Genomic DNA, 17,813 nt, shown 5'->3' with positions numbered 1-17,813 from the left:
AAAAGTACATTAGTAACGAACGGTGTTGAACTAGTTTTCGGAAACTGTCAGGGCGTTTCCTGATGCGAATCAAGAAGCTGTGATTGGAGGTAGCCGCCGTCGTTTGTGAGATCTTCTTCATTATAATTGGGTAACGTTGCAGTCAGCTGGTCGTCTTGGACTTGGATTGGAGTAAACTTTCAGTGGGCGGTAAATGTTACCCTGCGGTCATTGAAGTGCAGTACGGGAGGGCGGATCATCGTGGTGACAGCTACTCTTGGAGACTCCCGACAAACTGTCAAAAATAGTCAGCAAACGGTGAGTCATCTCAAACTAAACACCGCGTTTTATCGGGCAAGTCTACCAGCATACTATGGGTGTGGTGATTGACATATAATTCTGATGCGGGTTGTTGATTTATCAGTGGAGGAACGGTGATTTTGGATGACTGATCATTCAGCACGCATCATAGCCAGGACTGCACGGTGCAGTCGCAGTGTCACACACCGAGGGAGTGAGTGACACAGCGCAGGACACATGGCAAAGTTATGCAATCTTGACGGTGTGTGTGTGAGGCCATCATGTAATTAAATCTGGGCTCGAGTTTCGTCTCTTGTCAACTACCCGCATGGGTTCGCATTAGATTAGATGGGTTAGCGCTATTTTACAGGTGACATTATGGCCTCGCCCTTGCCCGAACCCCCCGGTAGGGTGTTTGTCTGTTGACAGATGTGAAAACTCATACCCCGACACTGTAGCCTATCAATTTCGCGACAGTCTTGCTGTTGTTTTGGATTGTACAGGTCTATACCGTTCAAATTATGTTATAATAGCTGTTGTTCCCTGATTTATAAAGAATAAAAGAGGCACTGTAGAGCGCAGCTGAGATCTTGCGCTGTGGCCAGCCAGAAAGTTGTTTATCTTGAACATGTGCTGTCTGGTTAGAGGCCAGAGTAAGGGGGGTAATTATTTCTCTCTTTCTATCTGCCATGTGTTTCAAAGTGCAGAACTGTCTGTGAACTATGACCAACGCCCACTTCAGTGCCATATTACCGTAAACACTCCACTCTCCGTCGCATACAGTGGGCCTATTTACTTTACTTAGCCGGCATCGTTTCAGCCTTCACTGTGGTGCCACTAAGAGTTAACGATATTTTCCCAGATATTGATGATAGAAATTATGATATGAACAGCAGAGTGGGGGATTATGCTTGTTATTAGAGAGGAGTCCCAACCTCTCCCTCAATCCTGCTGGATTACACAGTCAGAAATCAAAGGTAGGTTTAACCCCAGCAGTGGGATCAATTTGACACAGTACATGGCAAAATGACGGTAACAGTACATCATTATAATGATTCCTTGGGATTCGAAGCGCAGTCACTTGGCAGCATTGGGTTGAATACTTTGACGAAAGTATACCTTAAACCTAAATATACACGTACCTTTCTAGTAATATTATACCAGTGAAATCAGTAGGCCCTACCTCAGAATAAAGTGCTACCAAATATATGTTTATATTTTATTACCAAAGCCATACCGTTGCCTGTGAGCATGTATTTCTCCCACCATTTGAACAACACTGTTATTGTCGTTTGACGACTCACTTCGACCAAAAGCTTGAAGAATGTGACCTGTTGGTCTAATCTGATCTACGCTACCAGTGGGTTGGTGAGACAGCTCTTTGTGTGTGGTAGACATGCCCGTAGCACAGCTGGGCTAAGAGGAAGCATTGTCAGCCTGTGGATTTTATTTCATTTTTGTATTTGAGGAATATAATTTAATTAGTATTTCATCTGTGTTGTCATCCTGCTGACTTGTTGACTTGCCCTTTTGTGCCAATAATGTGAGTTATTCTAACACGATTAGCATGTCAAATCGCAAAGATATAAACGTGTGTGCGCGTGTGTGTGTGTGTGTGTGTGTGTGTGTGTGTGTGTGTGTGTGTGTGTGTGTGTGTGTGTGTGTCTAAGTGTGTAAGTAGAATGTATGGTCAATCCAAGGTGGAGGAAGAGAGCCAGTAGTCTATGGACTGACCTGTCTGTCACCTTCAGCCCAGCATCCATAATCCAACAGCTCCTGAACCAGCTTGGTGGGCACCAATACAACCCTGAAGAACATTTTTATTTTTCAGAGGTTTGCATTGACCATGTAGCCTAGATCACTAGATATACACACCCGTCTGCTTTGACAACCTCACTTCACCATCTGTGATTTGATTATCATGGTCGTTTGAAATGGTCCTTTGATGTCATTCCATTTGGTTTCTAATATGATCCTCAAATGACTGTACATGTCAGCCCTTAAGAGTCTAAACAGGAGCAGACAACGTGGAAGCTACAAAGTAATCACCCTTCCAGGACTTCCCAGGCGGTGCAATAAAAAAGCGCTTTGGAATGGAATGCATTTGTTCAGAAGGCATTCTGGAAGCTTTGGGCTGGAATGCTGCTACAGAGGCAAGATGCAAAGACAGAGGCAGAGGAAATGCTAAGGTCACAGGGAACAGTGAACTGTCACTGTAAAGGGCAAAAGTGACAAGAAATGTAAGATTGGAGCTGCGTTCTCTGCTTTCTCTGTCCACTCCTCACTCAAGATTGTCTACATGTCAAGAGGAAGAACATTGAATGCTCAAGGAAGCCATTTGCGAATATCCCTCAGGTGGATTGTGTCCCATTTAGTTTGTTTTGGGGGGGGTTTATTTTTGTTCCTTTCCGTCCTGCAAAGGTGAATGCTTCACATAATGCTTCATGTGCTCTCTAGAGTCTAACTTTAAAGAAATGCTATCATATAAAGGCTTGATGCCATCAAAAACCATGTCATACAGAACATTAAGTGACCACTGCGGTAACCTACTGTAAAATCAACAGTACCCTAACTGTTCTAACTTCTCAACTGGCGTTGTGGGTTAGGTGACAGAGGTACAGTACAGTATATGACATGCAGACTATCTCAACAGAGACGGACGTAGGCTACTGTACTTTTCTGTAGTTTCTGTAGCCCAGTGATGATCATCTAGTCTGTTATATCTGCAGATGAAATCCTATTAGGACAGCTCTAGCTGAACGCAGGGGACAGATTTTCATTATGCTCTAAAACCCTCCCTTTGCATGCTGGGATTATTACACAAGGACTGTTATTACAGAATGACTGAATTAACTAAAGTTTTCAGAAAGGGAATGAATGAATGAAAGAAAGAAGGAGTCTAAATGTAGAAGGGGGTCCTGGATTAACTCCCCTCCACCCCACCCCACCCCACCACCCCCCTTAGTGTAGACATTGGAATGATTATGGGAAAGCAATTGAGTGGAACTAGGAATGTCAATAACCCCCTTCATCCTCCCCCTCTTTAATCTAGTCTCCTCTGATCTTTGTCCCTCTTCCCACTGGCTGCTCACCATGACTCCCCAATGGCACATATGGAGTTGGGGGTTCTCATTTCAACTCCACACCCAGCGCGTGGTGTCACAGATAGACTATAGGGTGGAAGTCCACCTCAAGGTATAAGGTAGCAGCCTACAGGATGTCAGCCCATAGAGCTTTCACTGGGCGGGCGAGTCACGCCCTCTTCCAGGTCTTCAGGTTTCAGGAAGCGGGGGGGGGGGGAATCAATACACTATTTCCTCACCGCTTACAAACAATGCTTCATGTGCCTGTTTTGGTCCTGCTAGATGAGTCGTTATAAACACTATCTAGTAACATTGTAGATACTCAAGAGACAGCAGTGCGTTAACATAATGTTACTTTTTATTTGGGAAATCTCTTTAATGTAATGTAACATAATGGAGCTGGGCGTTTTATTGTCGTCAGTACACAGGGGGCTCCAATCCCCAGCTCACTGCTGTGTGCTATGTACAGTTAGGTCCAGTGTGGGTCATGTACAGTTAGGTCCAGTGTGGGTCATGTACAGTTAGGTCCAGTGTGGGTCATGTACAGTAGGTAAGCCTAGACAGAGGACACTGAGAGGGACGGGGGTCACGTATCATGGACTTAGGCCCAGTGTTGCAGTTCAAACCAGGCCAGGGAGAGGACAGGGAAAAAGGGCTTGCGTTGTGCAGTAAGGCCTAGTATGGGTGGTAAAGGTCAGCCTAAGGCAGACAGGGAGAGGGACGCAGATGTATTGAGAGGTGTCAGTTCTGTAATCAGAGTGCTGTGCACGTAGCGTGACTCCCTGATCGCTGAGTCACTGTGACCCCCCCCTACACACACACACACACACACACACACACACACACACACACACACACACACACACACTGGTCCCTGGTCACGGCAACGAGGACAGTCCCATTTGTGTTCACGTTTATTTAGTCAGGGATGCACACTGACTCAGGAAAACACAATTGCTAGGATTGATTAACTATAATGTAATTCCAGTAGTCTTGTGTGGAGTCGGGTCAGCCTGGACCTGGACACTTTTATGATCTGAGGAGAATCGATGAGGAGGGATCCTAGTCAGCCCAGTAAGTTGTTTTTGGCACGGTTAGAGTTACAGCTAGCAGTATATTTAGTAAGTTGATGTAGAGTATTACTGTGGAGTTATGTGTGATTGCTTAGCCCAAACAGGTGATTTCACTTTATAAAACAGGTACGTTTGGAAAGATTACGTTTTTTTTTTGGCACATGCATAGAATACTGTTTATAATTTGGCACAATGGATAACAATGTCCTGTACCTTTGTTATACAGTAAACACAAGATAATCTATCTTCCCTCACTTCTCTCAGTTCTGACTGTAATTAGTTCACCCAGAGTCCAGACATGTTTATTTATTGGTTTTGGTCTAGTTTCAGGAAGGCTCATTTGTTGGCAGAGGGGTTCAGCAGGGCCATTGTGCTCCAAAAGGGGTTGTAAACTGTATCCCTGATAGGAAGTAGATTGGGACTGGGGTGGGAAAAGGAGCAATCACCCACTAAACTGTCAATGTTTTAAGGATAATTAAGTTGCGTGGTCTGTCTATACAGGGCACCCCAAATATTTATACTCATGTAAGATTGTATTATTGTGTGTCTTTCACCTGAATGACGATGGATGGAGACTGAGAAAGGGGGGCCGTTTTGCCCATTTGGGTTGTTTGGAATCTTCATTTTATTTGTTATCAAAGTGCTGTTTATTAACAAGTTGACAAGTTTTACTAAAAAATATTAACAATTGTGTCTTGTATCGCTACACACTGTATCAAATCAGTGGCCTGTCGTAATTCTGCTGTGTTTTCAAGCAGTTGCTGGAACAGCCCACTCCCATTACTGGCAGTGAATCAAAAGAAACCTACAACTCAAGGTTGCATTTCTAGCTCCTATGAATTATGCATTCCTAGTCGCTGGTATTAGATCAAGTCAATGAGTCCATTAACATTGTACTACGGTGCTGTTTGGGATCCTTTCCAAGCGCTTAACTGAACTCCTGAAGGCTGAACGCTAACTGAACTCCTATGTGAAAATCATTTCTCCAAGCCCAGTCTTCCTTATCAAAACAGCCCAACACAACAGGAGGACAAGGACGCAGGAGAAGGGAGGTTGCGAAGAGAGGGGCCAGACACGAAGGCAGAACGACTGTGTGATGATTCTGAACACGTCTATAGTACAGGACTGTGCTATGGATTAGCGAAAGCCAGGATGTAGAAGGCAATATCATTTGGTCACGTCGGTGGCCTTCTGCCAACAAGTCGTGGTCCCATAAGGCAGCTGAGATTGCGTGACAGCAGAAGAGGAATGAAGGATGGAGAGAGAGAGAGAGGGAGAGAGGATAGAGGAGTGTAACTGTAAAGGGTCGCCCAGCACCATAATCCCCCTCCAACAGAACGACGGCAGCTGGGTATCAGAGCTTTGCTGTCAACCAGGCCCTCAGATGAATTACAGCGCCTTCGGAAAAGTATTCAGACCCCTTTCGCTTTTTCCACATTTTGTCGTGTTATAGACTCAATCTAAAATGGATTAAATTAAAAGAATTTGCCATCAGTCCACACACAATAACCCAGAGTGACAAAGGCGAAAACAGGTTTTTGGAAATTTCAGTAAATTTATTAAAATTGAAATACAGAAATACCTCAAGTGCATAAGTATTCAGATCCTCTTAAAATTAGCTAAAATGCAAACAGATCACTCAATAAATTGAACTGAGTTTTGGAATTAATATCTTTGTTTTTATACGTCTCTGATTTGCACAAGAATCAATTACACACTCTGTAGATTAGGATGTCACTACCAACTCAGCAAATTTCATAAATATTTGCGTTAATGAGCAGTTGAACAGGTGTACCTAATAAAGTGGCCGGTGAGTGTACATCAGCTGGGACACTTCCAAAATCTCCATCACCCAACGAGAGAGAGAGAGAGAGAGATGGAGGCGCTGATGGATGAATGTGTATGTCGGGAAGGAAGGTAGGAAGGTCAGAGGTATACAGTTTGAGTATAGAGTGATGGAGCAACAGATGAAAATGTGGTCGTGTGTACCGTGTATTTCTAGAGAGAGTGAAAGGGAGAGAGCACCATTTTTAGCTCTTTTTACTTCAACAACAACACAGCGTACCGCTTCCTTAAAAACTAATCTCAACCTCTTGTGGTACACCCAGTGCACTCAAACTGAGCTTTAGTTTATTTGTTCTCCAATGTTTCCTCAGATTACAGCCTGATTTACTGTGTGTCTGCTACCTTTGTGGCAGTGTTTGTTATGGGATTATAATTGCTCTTTGTGTGTGTGTGTGTGTGTGTGCGTGTGTGTGCTGCTGTGCGTTCCATTGCGATGTGTCAAGGCTCACTCTGCAACAATGCCGCATAGTTCCCAATTCTGGCAAACAAATAGAACGAGGCCTGTGTCAGTGTGAGCGCTTAGTGTGAAAGCAAGCAAGGGAGTGTGTCTGTGCGTGCGTAGGATGGAGGCATTGGGACGTTGGCACAGGGGAATTCATTCTCTGCCCCTCTCTCCTTTAACCCCAACCCTTCCCCCTTTTACCCTCCTACACACAAATCAGACAGACAGAACAGAGAGAGAGACGGGAGAGGGGGGGATTGGTGCAGGGTGTGGCAGTGTGAGAGCAGAACTGTGGTGCCTCTCTCTGGGGTGAGGCCTAATGGGCTACAGCAGGGTCTGAGTTACACAGATATGTCCACAGAAAAGTCCTGACTGAGCCTAATAACATTAGGACACACACACACGCACAATCACACGCTGGGCCCAAATTCCAGCTTCCGTTAAAGAGTGCTGTGCGACGTTAAGTTTTACTGGCCACGGCCGCAAAGTTAGTAATTTCGTTCAACAACAACAAACTTTCAGTTAGCGTAGAGGCTATGAGTGGGTGGGGATAATTCAACATGAGATGAATATATCCATTGTCCTCGCCAATCAGGATTTCACCATTGTATAACGTCAGATAGACTGACTCCATCTGCACTGATCGTGGCTCCAATAATTCGTATGTATTTTTATCTTCATCAAATAATTACCGTAGTTAAGTTTAACTTAAGTGTCTATGATATCGTAATGTAACCACACAGCAAGTTTAGAGTAGGCGCCAAATTCAAGTGCTGTAGAACGGTTTAATGAACCTGTCCTGACTTTTCTCATACAGTATTTCATAATTTGCACCAGCTTCCATCTTCCATTCTCGCTCGCGACCCCCAGTCATAACCAATATCAACTGCCACTTTGCTTTAGTCTTACTTCAGATGCCTTCATGCATTTCAAGTAACAGGCGATTTATGTATGCAGCCTTGGTCATTTGATGTTTTAGGGAACACAGTTTACAGAGTTTCATAATGCCAGGATTAACACGAGGCCTACTTCCATATATTTTGTAGAGGATGTACTGGTGGTATGAGGGATTATCCCCGACAACTGATGTTCCGGTTATGATCAAATAAGTGTCTATTTTCAGCTATTGGTGATTACCGAACATGGAATGGATGATTGTCCCACTCCCCTTGAACACTCCCATTTGTGTTGGTCGTGGCAGGGGCAGTTTGTGGTGACACCAAATTCTTAAAACAGTCTTTGCACGTGGTTTTTAGTGGTGTGCAGTGCTTTTTTGCGGAAGCAAATTGGGGCCCACTGGCTCTCTATCAGACACTGGTCCTTTCTCTGGTCTCCAACACAGGCCTACTGTCAGGTTAACAAGTCAGAGCCTCAGTGCATGTAGGGGACAGCTAACTCCACTGGAGGTAACGTATTAGCATGAATCACCGTTTTCTTCCATGAATAGGACTAAACATCAAAGACGTGCGCTGGTTTTTCACATCAATGCTGGCTTTTAATATGGAGATGACTGGGTGGGTGCCACTCCTCCACAGCCTAGGATTGCTGTACAAGTGGAGCATATGCATACACACACACACACACACACACACACACACACACACACACAGGCATACACTTACAGTTATGAAAATAAAATGCTGGCTCCCGTCCACACACTTTACATAGCATCTGCTTTCACATTTCCAGATTTGCTTACTCACACACACACACACACACACACACACACATGCTTTGAGCACAGATGACCTGCCACAGTGCTGCTGCAATGTCAGCTCAGAGGATAAGCCTCCCCTGCTCCCTCCCCCTCACCCCCCCCCCCCCTCATCCCCCCCTCACACAGCAGTTGGATGGCTGACAGGTTTTGGACGCCCTCGTGGCTCTACCCACCACTGATTAGGAAAGCAGGGCTCTGCTGCACAACACACACATACATACATACACACACACACACACACACACACACAAACTAGAGATGCACCGATCCGATACCGAGCATCGGTATCAGGCCGGTTTTGGCCTAAAATGCTGGATCAGGAATCGGAGATCGGGAATGTTCACCTTAAAGGAATCGGAGATCGGGAATGTTAACCTTAAAGGAATCTGATTTGAGAGATTCAAAGGTAGCAACTGCATCTTACTTGTTCACGATTAGCGGTTGTACTAATACTATACAAACTTCGTAGACACTTCTATGCTAGTAACAGAGTAGCTTGTTCGCATCAGGGGGCAAAATACATTAAGAGGCTGTATTTTCATACAAAAATAGTGTGGGGGAAAAAAATCGTCATTTTTACTGTTCTCTGTCTCGGTCTGCTTTCTGGACTCAAATGAAGGAAAGTTGTGTGGTGTAATTCAGTCGCGTTGGATGTATTTCTTCTGATGCAAAGTTATGAAATGCGGTCTTTTAACCAACTTAAACTTAACTTAAAGTTTCCCAGCTTGAGCGTGGTCTAAACTGTTGACAGACAAGAATGGTGCACACATGGGGAGCTTAGTGGTGCAGCACACTAATGCGCATACCACGTAACCGCAAGGTCCCGGGTTCAATTCTGACCCTCGAGAAATCTTGCATGTCATCCCTCCTCTCTCTCCCCCATCCTTCCTGTCAATCTCTACTGTCTCTATCCCAATAAAAGCAGAAATGCCCTAAAAAACAAAACAAAAACAACATAAAAACTTTAAAAAAAGAATGGTAAAAAACACACACAGCTAAAAAACACACACAAACACACAAACAAGCACACACACCATAAAACACTGTCAGTACATTTCTGTACCCAGTGTAAATCCTCTGAGAATAAGGCTTCCACATTATTCATGTGTATGAATAATATAAGAAAGACACACACACACACACTCATCCTGGGTTGGGTTGTTTTGGACGTTTATGCTACAGTTCGTAATCAGACTATTTCAGTCATTATGACGGCACATCTGGACATGTTGTTTCCTCAGGAGAGGAATGACACGAGAGAGAGAGAGAGAGAGAGAGAGAGACAGTTGTCTGTCTAAAATGTGTTCTAGTATGTGTTTGCAGACAATGAGGAACCAGCTATTAGCTGTACTGTGTGTATTCGACAAGCTGAACAGCAGCAGGTTACAGACAAGAGAGAGTGTGTGTGTGTGTACTGTATTGTCTTGTCTGTCTACAATGAGTTCTTGTGTGCGTTTGCAGACAGTGAGGAACCATACTTTATGTATTCGACGAGCTGAACAGCAACAGATTGCAGAAACACCTGTCGTCACCTGTTGCTGTCCTACAGTACCTGTGTCCTACTTCAACAGAATTACTGAAGTGGTCATCGGGAACCAGACAATGACTACTGTGTCAGTCTGTAACCCCGAGGCTTTGTGTTGAACGGGGATGTCCTCCCAGGGCACAGCCCCCATGAGTCCACCTTTAAACTCCCCAGGCCAGAGGGAGGGGTCTGGACAGGCTTGATGACCTGCTACAATACACATCATACACACTAATGGGGCTCGACACACTCCATAAAAACATGTTGACTGTTCAGTTGGTAACGAACTGAGCCCAATAAAGCGTTGAATCAACATAATAAAATCATGGTAATGGACTGTGTCGTACAACACTTGTCAGCTGTTCTCACCGTGATGTCGTTGTACATGCAGGCTAACTCACTAGTGCTAATGTTGAGCATCCACCTGAGGCGGCCATTCCTGCACCAGAACACCCAACCCACATCAGCTGTGCCAGGTGAGGGGTGAGGATGGAATTATGGTAATTTGATGCATAAGAAGATTAGGCCTGCATCAAGTACAGTCCACCTACATGCCCCCAACAGCTCTGACCCACAGCGGCTGTTATACAAACACAAAGCCCACACTCATTCCCTTGAGTACTGAACACTGGACTGTGTGGCATAGCTTACGTAACCAACCGGAAGATAAGATAAGTTTACCTGAGGAGGAGCCTGTGAATCACAGCTCATCTGCATCGGCAGATGACACAGCAGGAGGGCAGGACCTGAGCCTCTCCTTTTGAGATTCACAGTGCTACTCTGCAGCAGCTCCTTCCGTAGATTATTAACAGCAGTCACACACACACACACACACACACACACACTAAATACCTGCTTACACATCCAAACTACACTTGCACAAAAACACAATGGGGGGCGGGGAGGGGGTCTGTTCTCAGTGCTGCACCTGTATCCCACCTGAGACTCGTTAACACTATGTTACACACACACACCTCCCTGGGGCTCCTGTGGGGCAGGGCTGTCACATCCCTGCATTCCTGAGAGAGTTCATTTCAAACTGTCAGAGCTTTGGCCTCCAGGGTCTCTCTCTCTCTCTCTCTCTCTCTCTCTTCTCTCTCTCTCTCTTTCATTAACCCCCATCACACAGGAACTCCCGGCAGACTCGTGGGAGCACCACCAGCCTGTTACATAAACAACACACCCAGCTCACCTCAACTGATGACATTGACATTTCAGAGAGAAAGGTTCCTGTGTCAACAGTTTAACTGTTCCGCGGATGCAGTGCATTCCTGCAGGTGTGTTCCTCAGTTGTTTTGGTGAGATTGGCAGATCATAAATAAAAGAACCATCTTGGTTTTGCCAGAGGCAAATCTGGTACCTGGCTATACAGAGGTACAGGGACAACACTATGACGGGTACTATGACAACAGGGACTGAGTGCCAGTCATCTGTAGAATTGTTGTTATTGGATGAGGCTTTATAACTGTTGAATATCTGCGTAAAGGGTGTGTGCGTGTACACACCTGTGAGAATGCATGTGTGCGTGCTGGGTTTTGACAAGACTCTAGGACAGTGCTGCTGATTGATTGTGTGCTCTGGTGAACCAGGGTAACAGGAATGTGAAGTTAACCATCTGATTTAGGTTCACATCACAACTGAACACAGGGACATTGTCTCACCAACCATCCCGCAGACACTAAAACAAAAGTGGTCTCTATGGAGCAAATATCAGTTTGATAGGTACTTTGTTCAACTTTCATTGTTGTTGGATGCACTCCATGTTGGAATGCTGTAAATGTTAGGCTTCTCATAACAAGTTAGGTCAATGTCGTAAGCATGTAATATCCCTTCATAAATGTTGAAAATATGAATACTGGTTGACCAAAATCTTGATTCTAGACCATTTGTTTTAGAGCACCTTTCAACACTGTATTTCTGACAGTTTTGACTGTTTCCCCCCCACCTTCTCTGAAGTTTAACTGTCAGTGAGGGGGAGATGGCAGTTCAAGGCCAACCGCATGCCTTTGAAGTAGATCCCGCTGTCATTCTCCCTGAAGGCAGGACGTGGCCTGTGCTTCTGAGCAGATTGATTGACTGATAAGTCTGGGGTGTCTAGGTGGTGTATGGTGTATAGTCACTGAGCCTCAGAGTTAGGATAAGCTAAGCTGGCTCAGGGTCTCTTTTGGTTGGTGTGACAGGGACGCTGTATGAGTCACCGTCCCATACTCGGAGGACTGGCACACCGGGGAATCCCTGGTATGTTTGGCATCCCACTGAGGGCAAGACACATGGACACAGAGAAACACAGACAAACAACACAAGGGGATGTTTTGTTATACGGTAAAGGAATCAATTTCTGTTGTGTTTTTGTTTAAATTATGTTATCCAGTTATATTTTAAGAACCCACGGCATACCTGTAGGCTGTACAGTGTTGTATTGTTTGGGTTATAGTGAATAATAAAGAAAGCAAGTGTGTTGTGTTTAAACACATAAAGGGCTATGTTGTAGACGATATAATGGAGTGTAAAGACATTAGCCATTTTGTAATGAGTTTCTTGCTGGGCCCAGCTCCATGTAACTGTCAGAGAGAACCACCTGCTTGTAATTTCATCCATCATGTCGCATATAAACAGGCCTTTGGAAAACAGCATGTGAAAAAGACCCATGTCAGCTGTCTGTGCAGATCAGTAGAAACAAAAACAGAAGTGGTGGTTCAGAAAAAGGGGGGAAGCGATACAGAGGGCCTCTCTCTCTCTCACTCACACACACACACACACACACACACACACACACACACACACACATGATTGGCTCGGGCCTCTCTCACAAAAAACACACACACACATGATTGGCTCGGGCCTATCAGAGAACAGCCCAGCTGAAGTAAAAGTGTAACCGGGCGAAGGCGAAAGCTAAAAACCACACTGGTTCAAGGGCTTGAGTCACAATGTCACTGATTCACACACGCACGCACACGCAGCTGGAGCATCGAGGGCAAATATAGAAAGCCCATTAAACAACAACAGCGTCATCACCTCTCCTAGAATCTGACATCAGAGGTCAGAATTCCACATGTCTTAGCTGCCGTATGTCCGCTGTAGAGAACATTTCCTTGTAGCCCCTTTTTTTTGTTTTTGTTTTTGTAACTATCCAGGAGGTGACCACACCGAATGCTCCGTCTCTGAGCCGTCTGTGCCGTGAGAGGCTTCATGATGATTTAATTTGGCTCATGGCGACAGGACGTACTGTAGTAGGACAGGGTCCTGGCTAGAAACATCCCTTTTTTTCACTTTCACGGAAACATGAAGAGTCCTAAACGTTAGGACTTAGGACCTAGCTTAATGAGTTTCAGGATTCACTGTTCTAGTCTGGCTACATAAGGGCAATTTCACAGTAACAGAATGATGCTGGGACTCGATGAACGGGAACATATGCCAAACAAAAACCCTTGATGGCAAAGTTTAACAAACCATACAACTCTATGCACAAGGACTACTTCTAACAATTCTAAGTGTAGAAAAAAATAAAATAGGGTTTACATTTACTTTAAGAACTGTGCAGATTCAAAACGTAATAACAGAATGACCGTGAAATCTCCCTGGGTTTTTTATTTAACCACCTTTCCCCAAAACTTAAATGTCTGCTTCAAATTAAGATTCAAATATGCCTGCAGAAAGAGTGGGGTGTCAGCTATCATATCATACTGTAGGATACCTTGAGTTTGAAAATACATATTTTGGGTTTTGAGCTACAGTACAGTAACAAAACTTTTGTTTATCCCTATTCTTATGATGGAAGATGGTTGAGAAATTGTCACTTCATTTCCCTAAAATCAAGACTCTTAGTCTTACTTTTTTTACACATTTGATATGCTCTGATGAATTTCACATTTTGTCCTCATGGGTCTTTTTACATGGAAGCACCCATAACCTGCCTCATTACTAAAGTTCCAGCAGCTAGCTACACAACCAGCCTGGCTAGTGATCCAGGCCAGACGTCCTACGTGGAGGTGAAGGGTGTGGTCCACCAGAGAGGTCATCGTAGAATAAGAACTGACCCTGACCTGGCCTCCATATCCTGTCCTACTGTACCCCTCCATGCAACCCCACCTCAGACACACACACACACACACACACACACACACACACAGCCACACCCAGGCCGACACTGACAGACCAATGACCTCATCCCTTAGTGGATTCAGCGGGCCAGCAGTCTGCCCATGTGACATGGCATAATGCTAGGTCTACTGTACCATGAGAAATTAACACTATCAAGCTGTCCCACTGTTGTCTTTGAGCCACAAGGGCCAGGGCCAGGGCCACGGACGGTGCAGTTAGGACAGACCAGTGCATGTGCCACTTTCCCTTCGGAAATAGACAGAAAGGAATATTGAAGCCAGACAAACATTGACATAGAAAACCACCTAGGCCTACTGCATGTTGTCCAGGTCCTTTTGAGGGGTCTTTAGTGGTGGTGTCCAAGGATATTCTGGACCAGAAAGGGAGAAATTGTTTGATTGGAATCATTTTGAGTTTTTGAGTTTTGAAGTGATTTAGTCTGGCAAGGAGAGGATGGCTCTATCCCGTTCAGTATAACTGTAGTTTTCTTAACTTTCAATCTGTACTCTACTGTAGATCACCCCTACACCCCTACACCCCTACATCCCAGGCTAGGGTTTGGCTTGAGGCCCAGGTTGAGTGTGCAGTAAGCTGATAGGGAAACCCCCCCAGATACACACACACACACACACACACACACACACACACTACTAAGGCTGCAGAACAGTGCCAGATGCTTGATCTGCACATGCAGCATCTGCATGTCAACACATGCAGTATGAGAGACGCTGTAGTTTGAGCCTGCAGAGCCACCAACACCGTGAATGGCCTATATAAAGATTAGCATCAGGTGAGGTTTTAGTGGTTTCTCTGCTATCTAGGCTACCTATGTGATTGGTGGCCATTTTGTTCAAATATGTGGTTGTTTTATGTTGTCCTTGATGATGCACCCCGATGAAGTTATTGTCAACACTTTGTATTTGTGTCTCTTATTTTTGCTGACTATCTTTTGTAGATCCAGTTTGTTTCTCATTTCGTGAAATGTGAGGTAGTGACAGTGATATCGTTTTTTTGTGCATTTTGTGCATTCCGGCAGTATGTTTATGACTACTCAATGTTTGTTTACATACAATGGTGATCACACACACACACACACACACTCTCTCTCACACATACACACACACTAGTGGAACTGCCTTGTTTTCCTTTGGTTTCCTTCCTTTGTTGAAACAAAATGGTTTCCGAGTGGCCACACCAAACTGTGTTCAGGAGGTCAATGTCAAAATTGGAGCCAAAACTATGGTAACGCCTTGTGGTCACAGACAGCAATGAACACCAGCAACGAAAACTAGTTGAAAGAAATGCCGGTGTCAGGCTTACATTAAACCAAGCTGGAAGTGAGTGGTGGAAGTGGCATGGCTTACTCTCCTGCAGTATAACCCCAGGCCTGGGAAGGTCCTCTCCTATAACAGTACTTTCCTAACCCCAGGACTGCTATGGTACCAGCCGTCACAGAGATGAGGGCAGCTTTCAACCAACATGGATTTGTGGGCCTAACAGAGAGACGCCCTCTACACCACTCATGAGACTGACTGTTGAGGCTAATACCGGGACTGATGCAGGCTGCCTAAATACCCTCGCTTCGTTTAATGGTTGTTGTTTTGCTCCTCTGGTTGGCCAAGTTGTCCATTATTTGCTGACTGTTTCTGACTAAAAGTAACAATTGACACCCTGTTACAGACAGACACAGAGCTCAGGCATGTCCAACCATGTGAAAGTGGATGGAGAAGGAACGATAGGGCAGGGGAGATGGAGAGATGTTTCGCCAGGGATTGTACTCTGGGTGGGGCTGGCTTGTGCGATGTGCTCTGCTCTGCAGTAACCCTAATCCCTGCTTCCCGGCATTGGCACATGCTATCCTAATCTCCCTGATAGGGGAAGCCAGTGGAGGTGGAGGGAGGGAGGGAGGGAATAACAATGGAAGAAAGGCAAAGAGATTACAGGAGGGAGAAAGAGGGAATAATGGGAGAGAGAGATTACAGGAGGGAGAGACGGGAGGAGATGATCAGAGGGAATTTAGAATATGGCTCAGTGTGTGAAGAGATACGAACAGAGGTAATGGTTGAGAGAAGGAAGCACTGAGTAGGATTATAATCTGTCATTAGCTCTCCTCCGACATCAGGGAAAGATGACACCACATGACTCGGCAGATTCCCTGGGCTCCTATTGATCAGATGACCCTCCCAGTTGACCCTCTGTCTCCTTCTGCCTCAACTGAATATCGTGTGTGTGTGTGTGTGTGTGTGTGTGTGTGTGTGTGTGGGTGTGTGGGTGTGTGGGTGTGTGGGTGTGTGGGTGTGTGTGTGGGTGTGTGGGTGTGTGTGGCTCATGTTAGCTCCAGAGTGCTGTTGTACAGGGTGTGCTCTATCATGGAATATCTATGTCCCAGAATGAGTGTTGAGCAAGTGGAGAGGCTGCCCCCCTGTGGCTCAGAGGGACATTACAGCAAATGTGGCAGGCAGGCAGCTGTAGCCTCTCGTGGCTTGCCTGCTGCCTCTGTCTGTAACGCGGGTTGGGAGATTTACATGTGACGATGCAGCTGCTGATCTCATATGATCTTGTGACAGTTTAAATCAGAAGGTGACATGCAATGATGTTTACAGCTCTACATCAGTGTACTTTACTAACTGCCCATTGGAACCTTTACGTGGTGAAATACAAACACATGATGTAGAAAAGACTATTCCATTCCCTCGCAGACTGCCTGACTGTGATGTATATTCCTCTCTGTGTATTTTCTCCAAAAGTCATCTGTGTTTGTGTGTCTCCTCCTTCAGAGCCATGGCAGAGCTGGACCTGAGTCTGAGTGATGCGCTGACAGACAGCGTGCCCCAGGCAGGCCCTGAGAACCTGGTGGAGAGGGACTTTGTGGCGTCTCTGGAGGGGGAGACCTTCGACGACCAGGTGGGGGAGACAGTGGGGAAGACGGACTACATCCCCCTGCTGGACAACGATGGGACCAGGGGAGGTGAGCATGGTCACGGGGTAGGGGTAGGGGTATTATCAGTGGGCGGGGGGGGGACGGGGGGGCTGGTTACACCAATATCTGTCACGCTAACATTTACATTGTACCTTTATGCAGAGCGACTTAGTGGCACAATAAGTGACACGTTTGTGTGTAACCAACTGGGTTTGAACTGCAGTCGTCTGTGTACAACAACACTGTGCTACAGTAGCCCACTGAGCTAAAGCCTAGGCTACAGTAACAGAGAAAGGAAGAGAGATATATATAACCACCCACAGTAACACAGGTGACTATAGAGCCAGGGGTCTGTGAGGTTGTCGATGAGCCGATCATGCCTCTTCTAGTGAAATGACCTCCAGGATGAAGCCTCGCTGTAGGTGCCTCTATGGAACTGATTCTGGAGTTAATCCATGCTATTAAATGTGTGTTTGCCATGTAATCTTAAATCAGTCCTCCACGTTTCGTCAGAAGTAGTTCAGGCCTAATTCAATCTGCTACAACTAATAGCAGGACTAGATCTGAAGGGAGTGGAGCTGTGTGTGTGTGTGTGTGTGTGTGTGTGTGTGTGTGTGTGTGTGTGTGTGTTACGTAATGTAAGCAGCTCCTGATAACTGACTGATGACAACGGACACCGCTGGACAGGGACTGCCATTTTGGATCTGACGGTGTGTCACTCCAGTTGCTGTGGCCAGTGGCCATTTATGATTTGATGTTGTGTCACTCCAGTGGCCATTTTGGATCGGAGCCTCACTTCCATAGCTGTGTGGCTGGTGGCCTGGC

The 17,813-nt window shown here is 45.5% G+C and overlaps 1 protein-coding gene across 1 annotated transcript in view; it reads left to right on the top strand.

The window, feature by feature from the left end:
• Window positions 1–232: 232 nt before the first annotated feature.
• Window positions 233–17,813, top strand: part of LOC310813309 (uncharacterized protein) — a 73,662-nt gene continuing 56,081 nt past the window's right edge. Inside the window, exons 1-2 of the mRNA XM_083682213.1 lie at window positions 233–297; window positions 16,846–17,036. Coding sequence (XP_083538339.1) covers window positions 16,850–17,036 — 187 coding nt within the window. The 5' untranslated portion in view covers window positions 233–297; window positions 16,846–16,849. The remainder of the gene's footprint in view (window positions 298–16,845; window positions 17,037–17,813) is intronic.

Source organism: Argentina silus, assembly GCF_951799395.1.
Source record: "Argentina silus genome assembly, chromosome: 1".
Lineage (NCBI taxonomy): Eukaryota > Metazoa > Chordata > Actinopteri > Argentiniformes > Argentinidae > Argentina > Argentina silus.
Note: the sequence above shows the minus strand (reverse complement) of the source record. Positions and strands in the feature narration are given on the sequence as shown.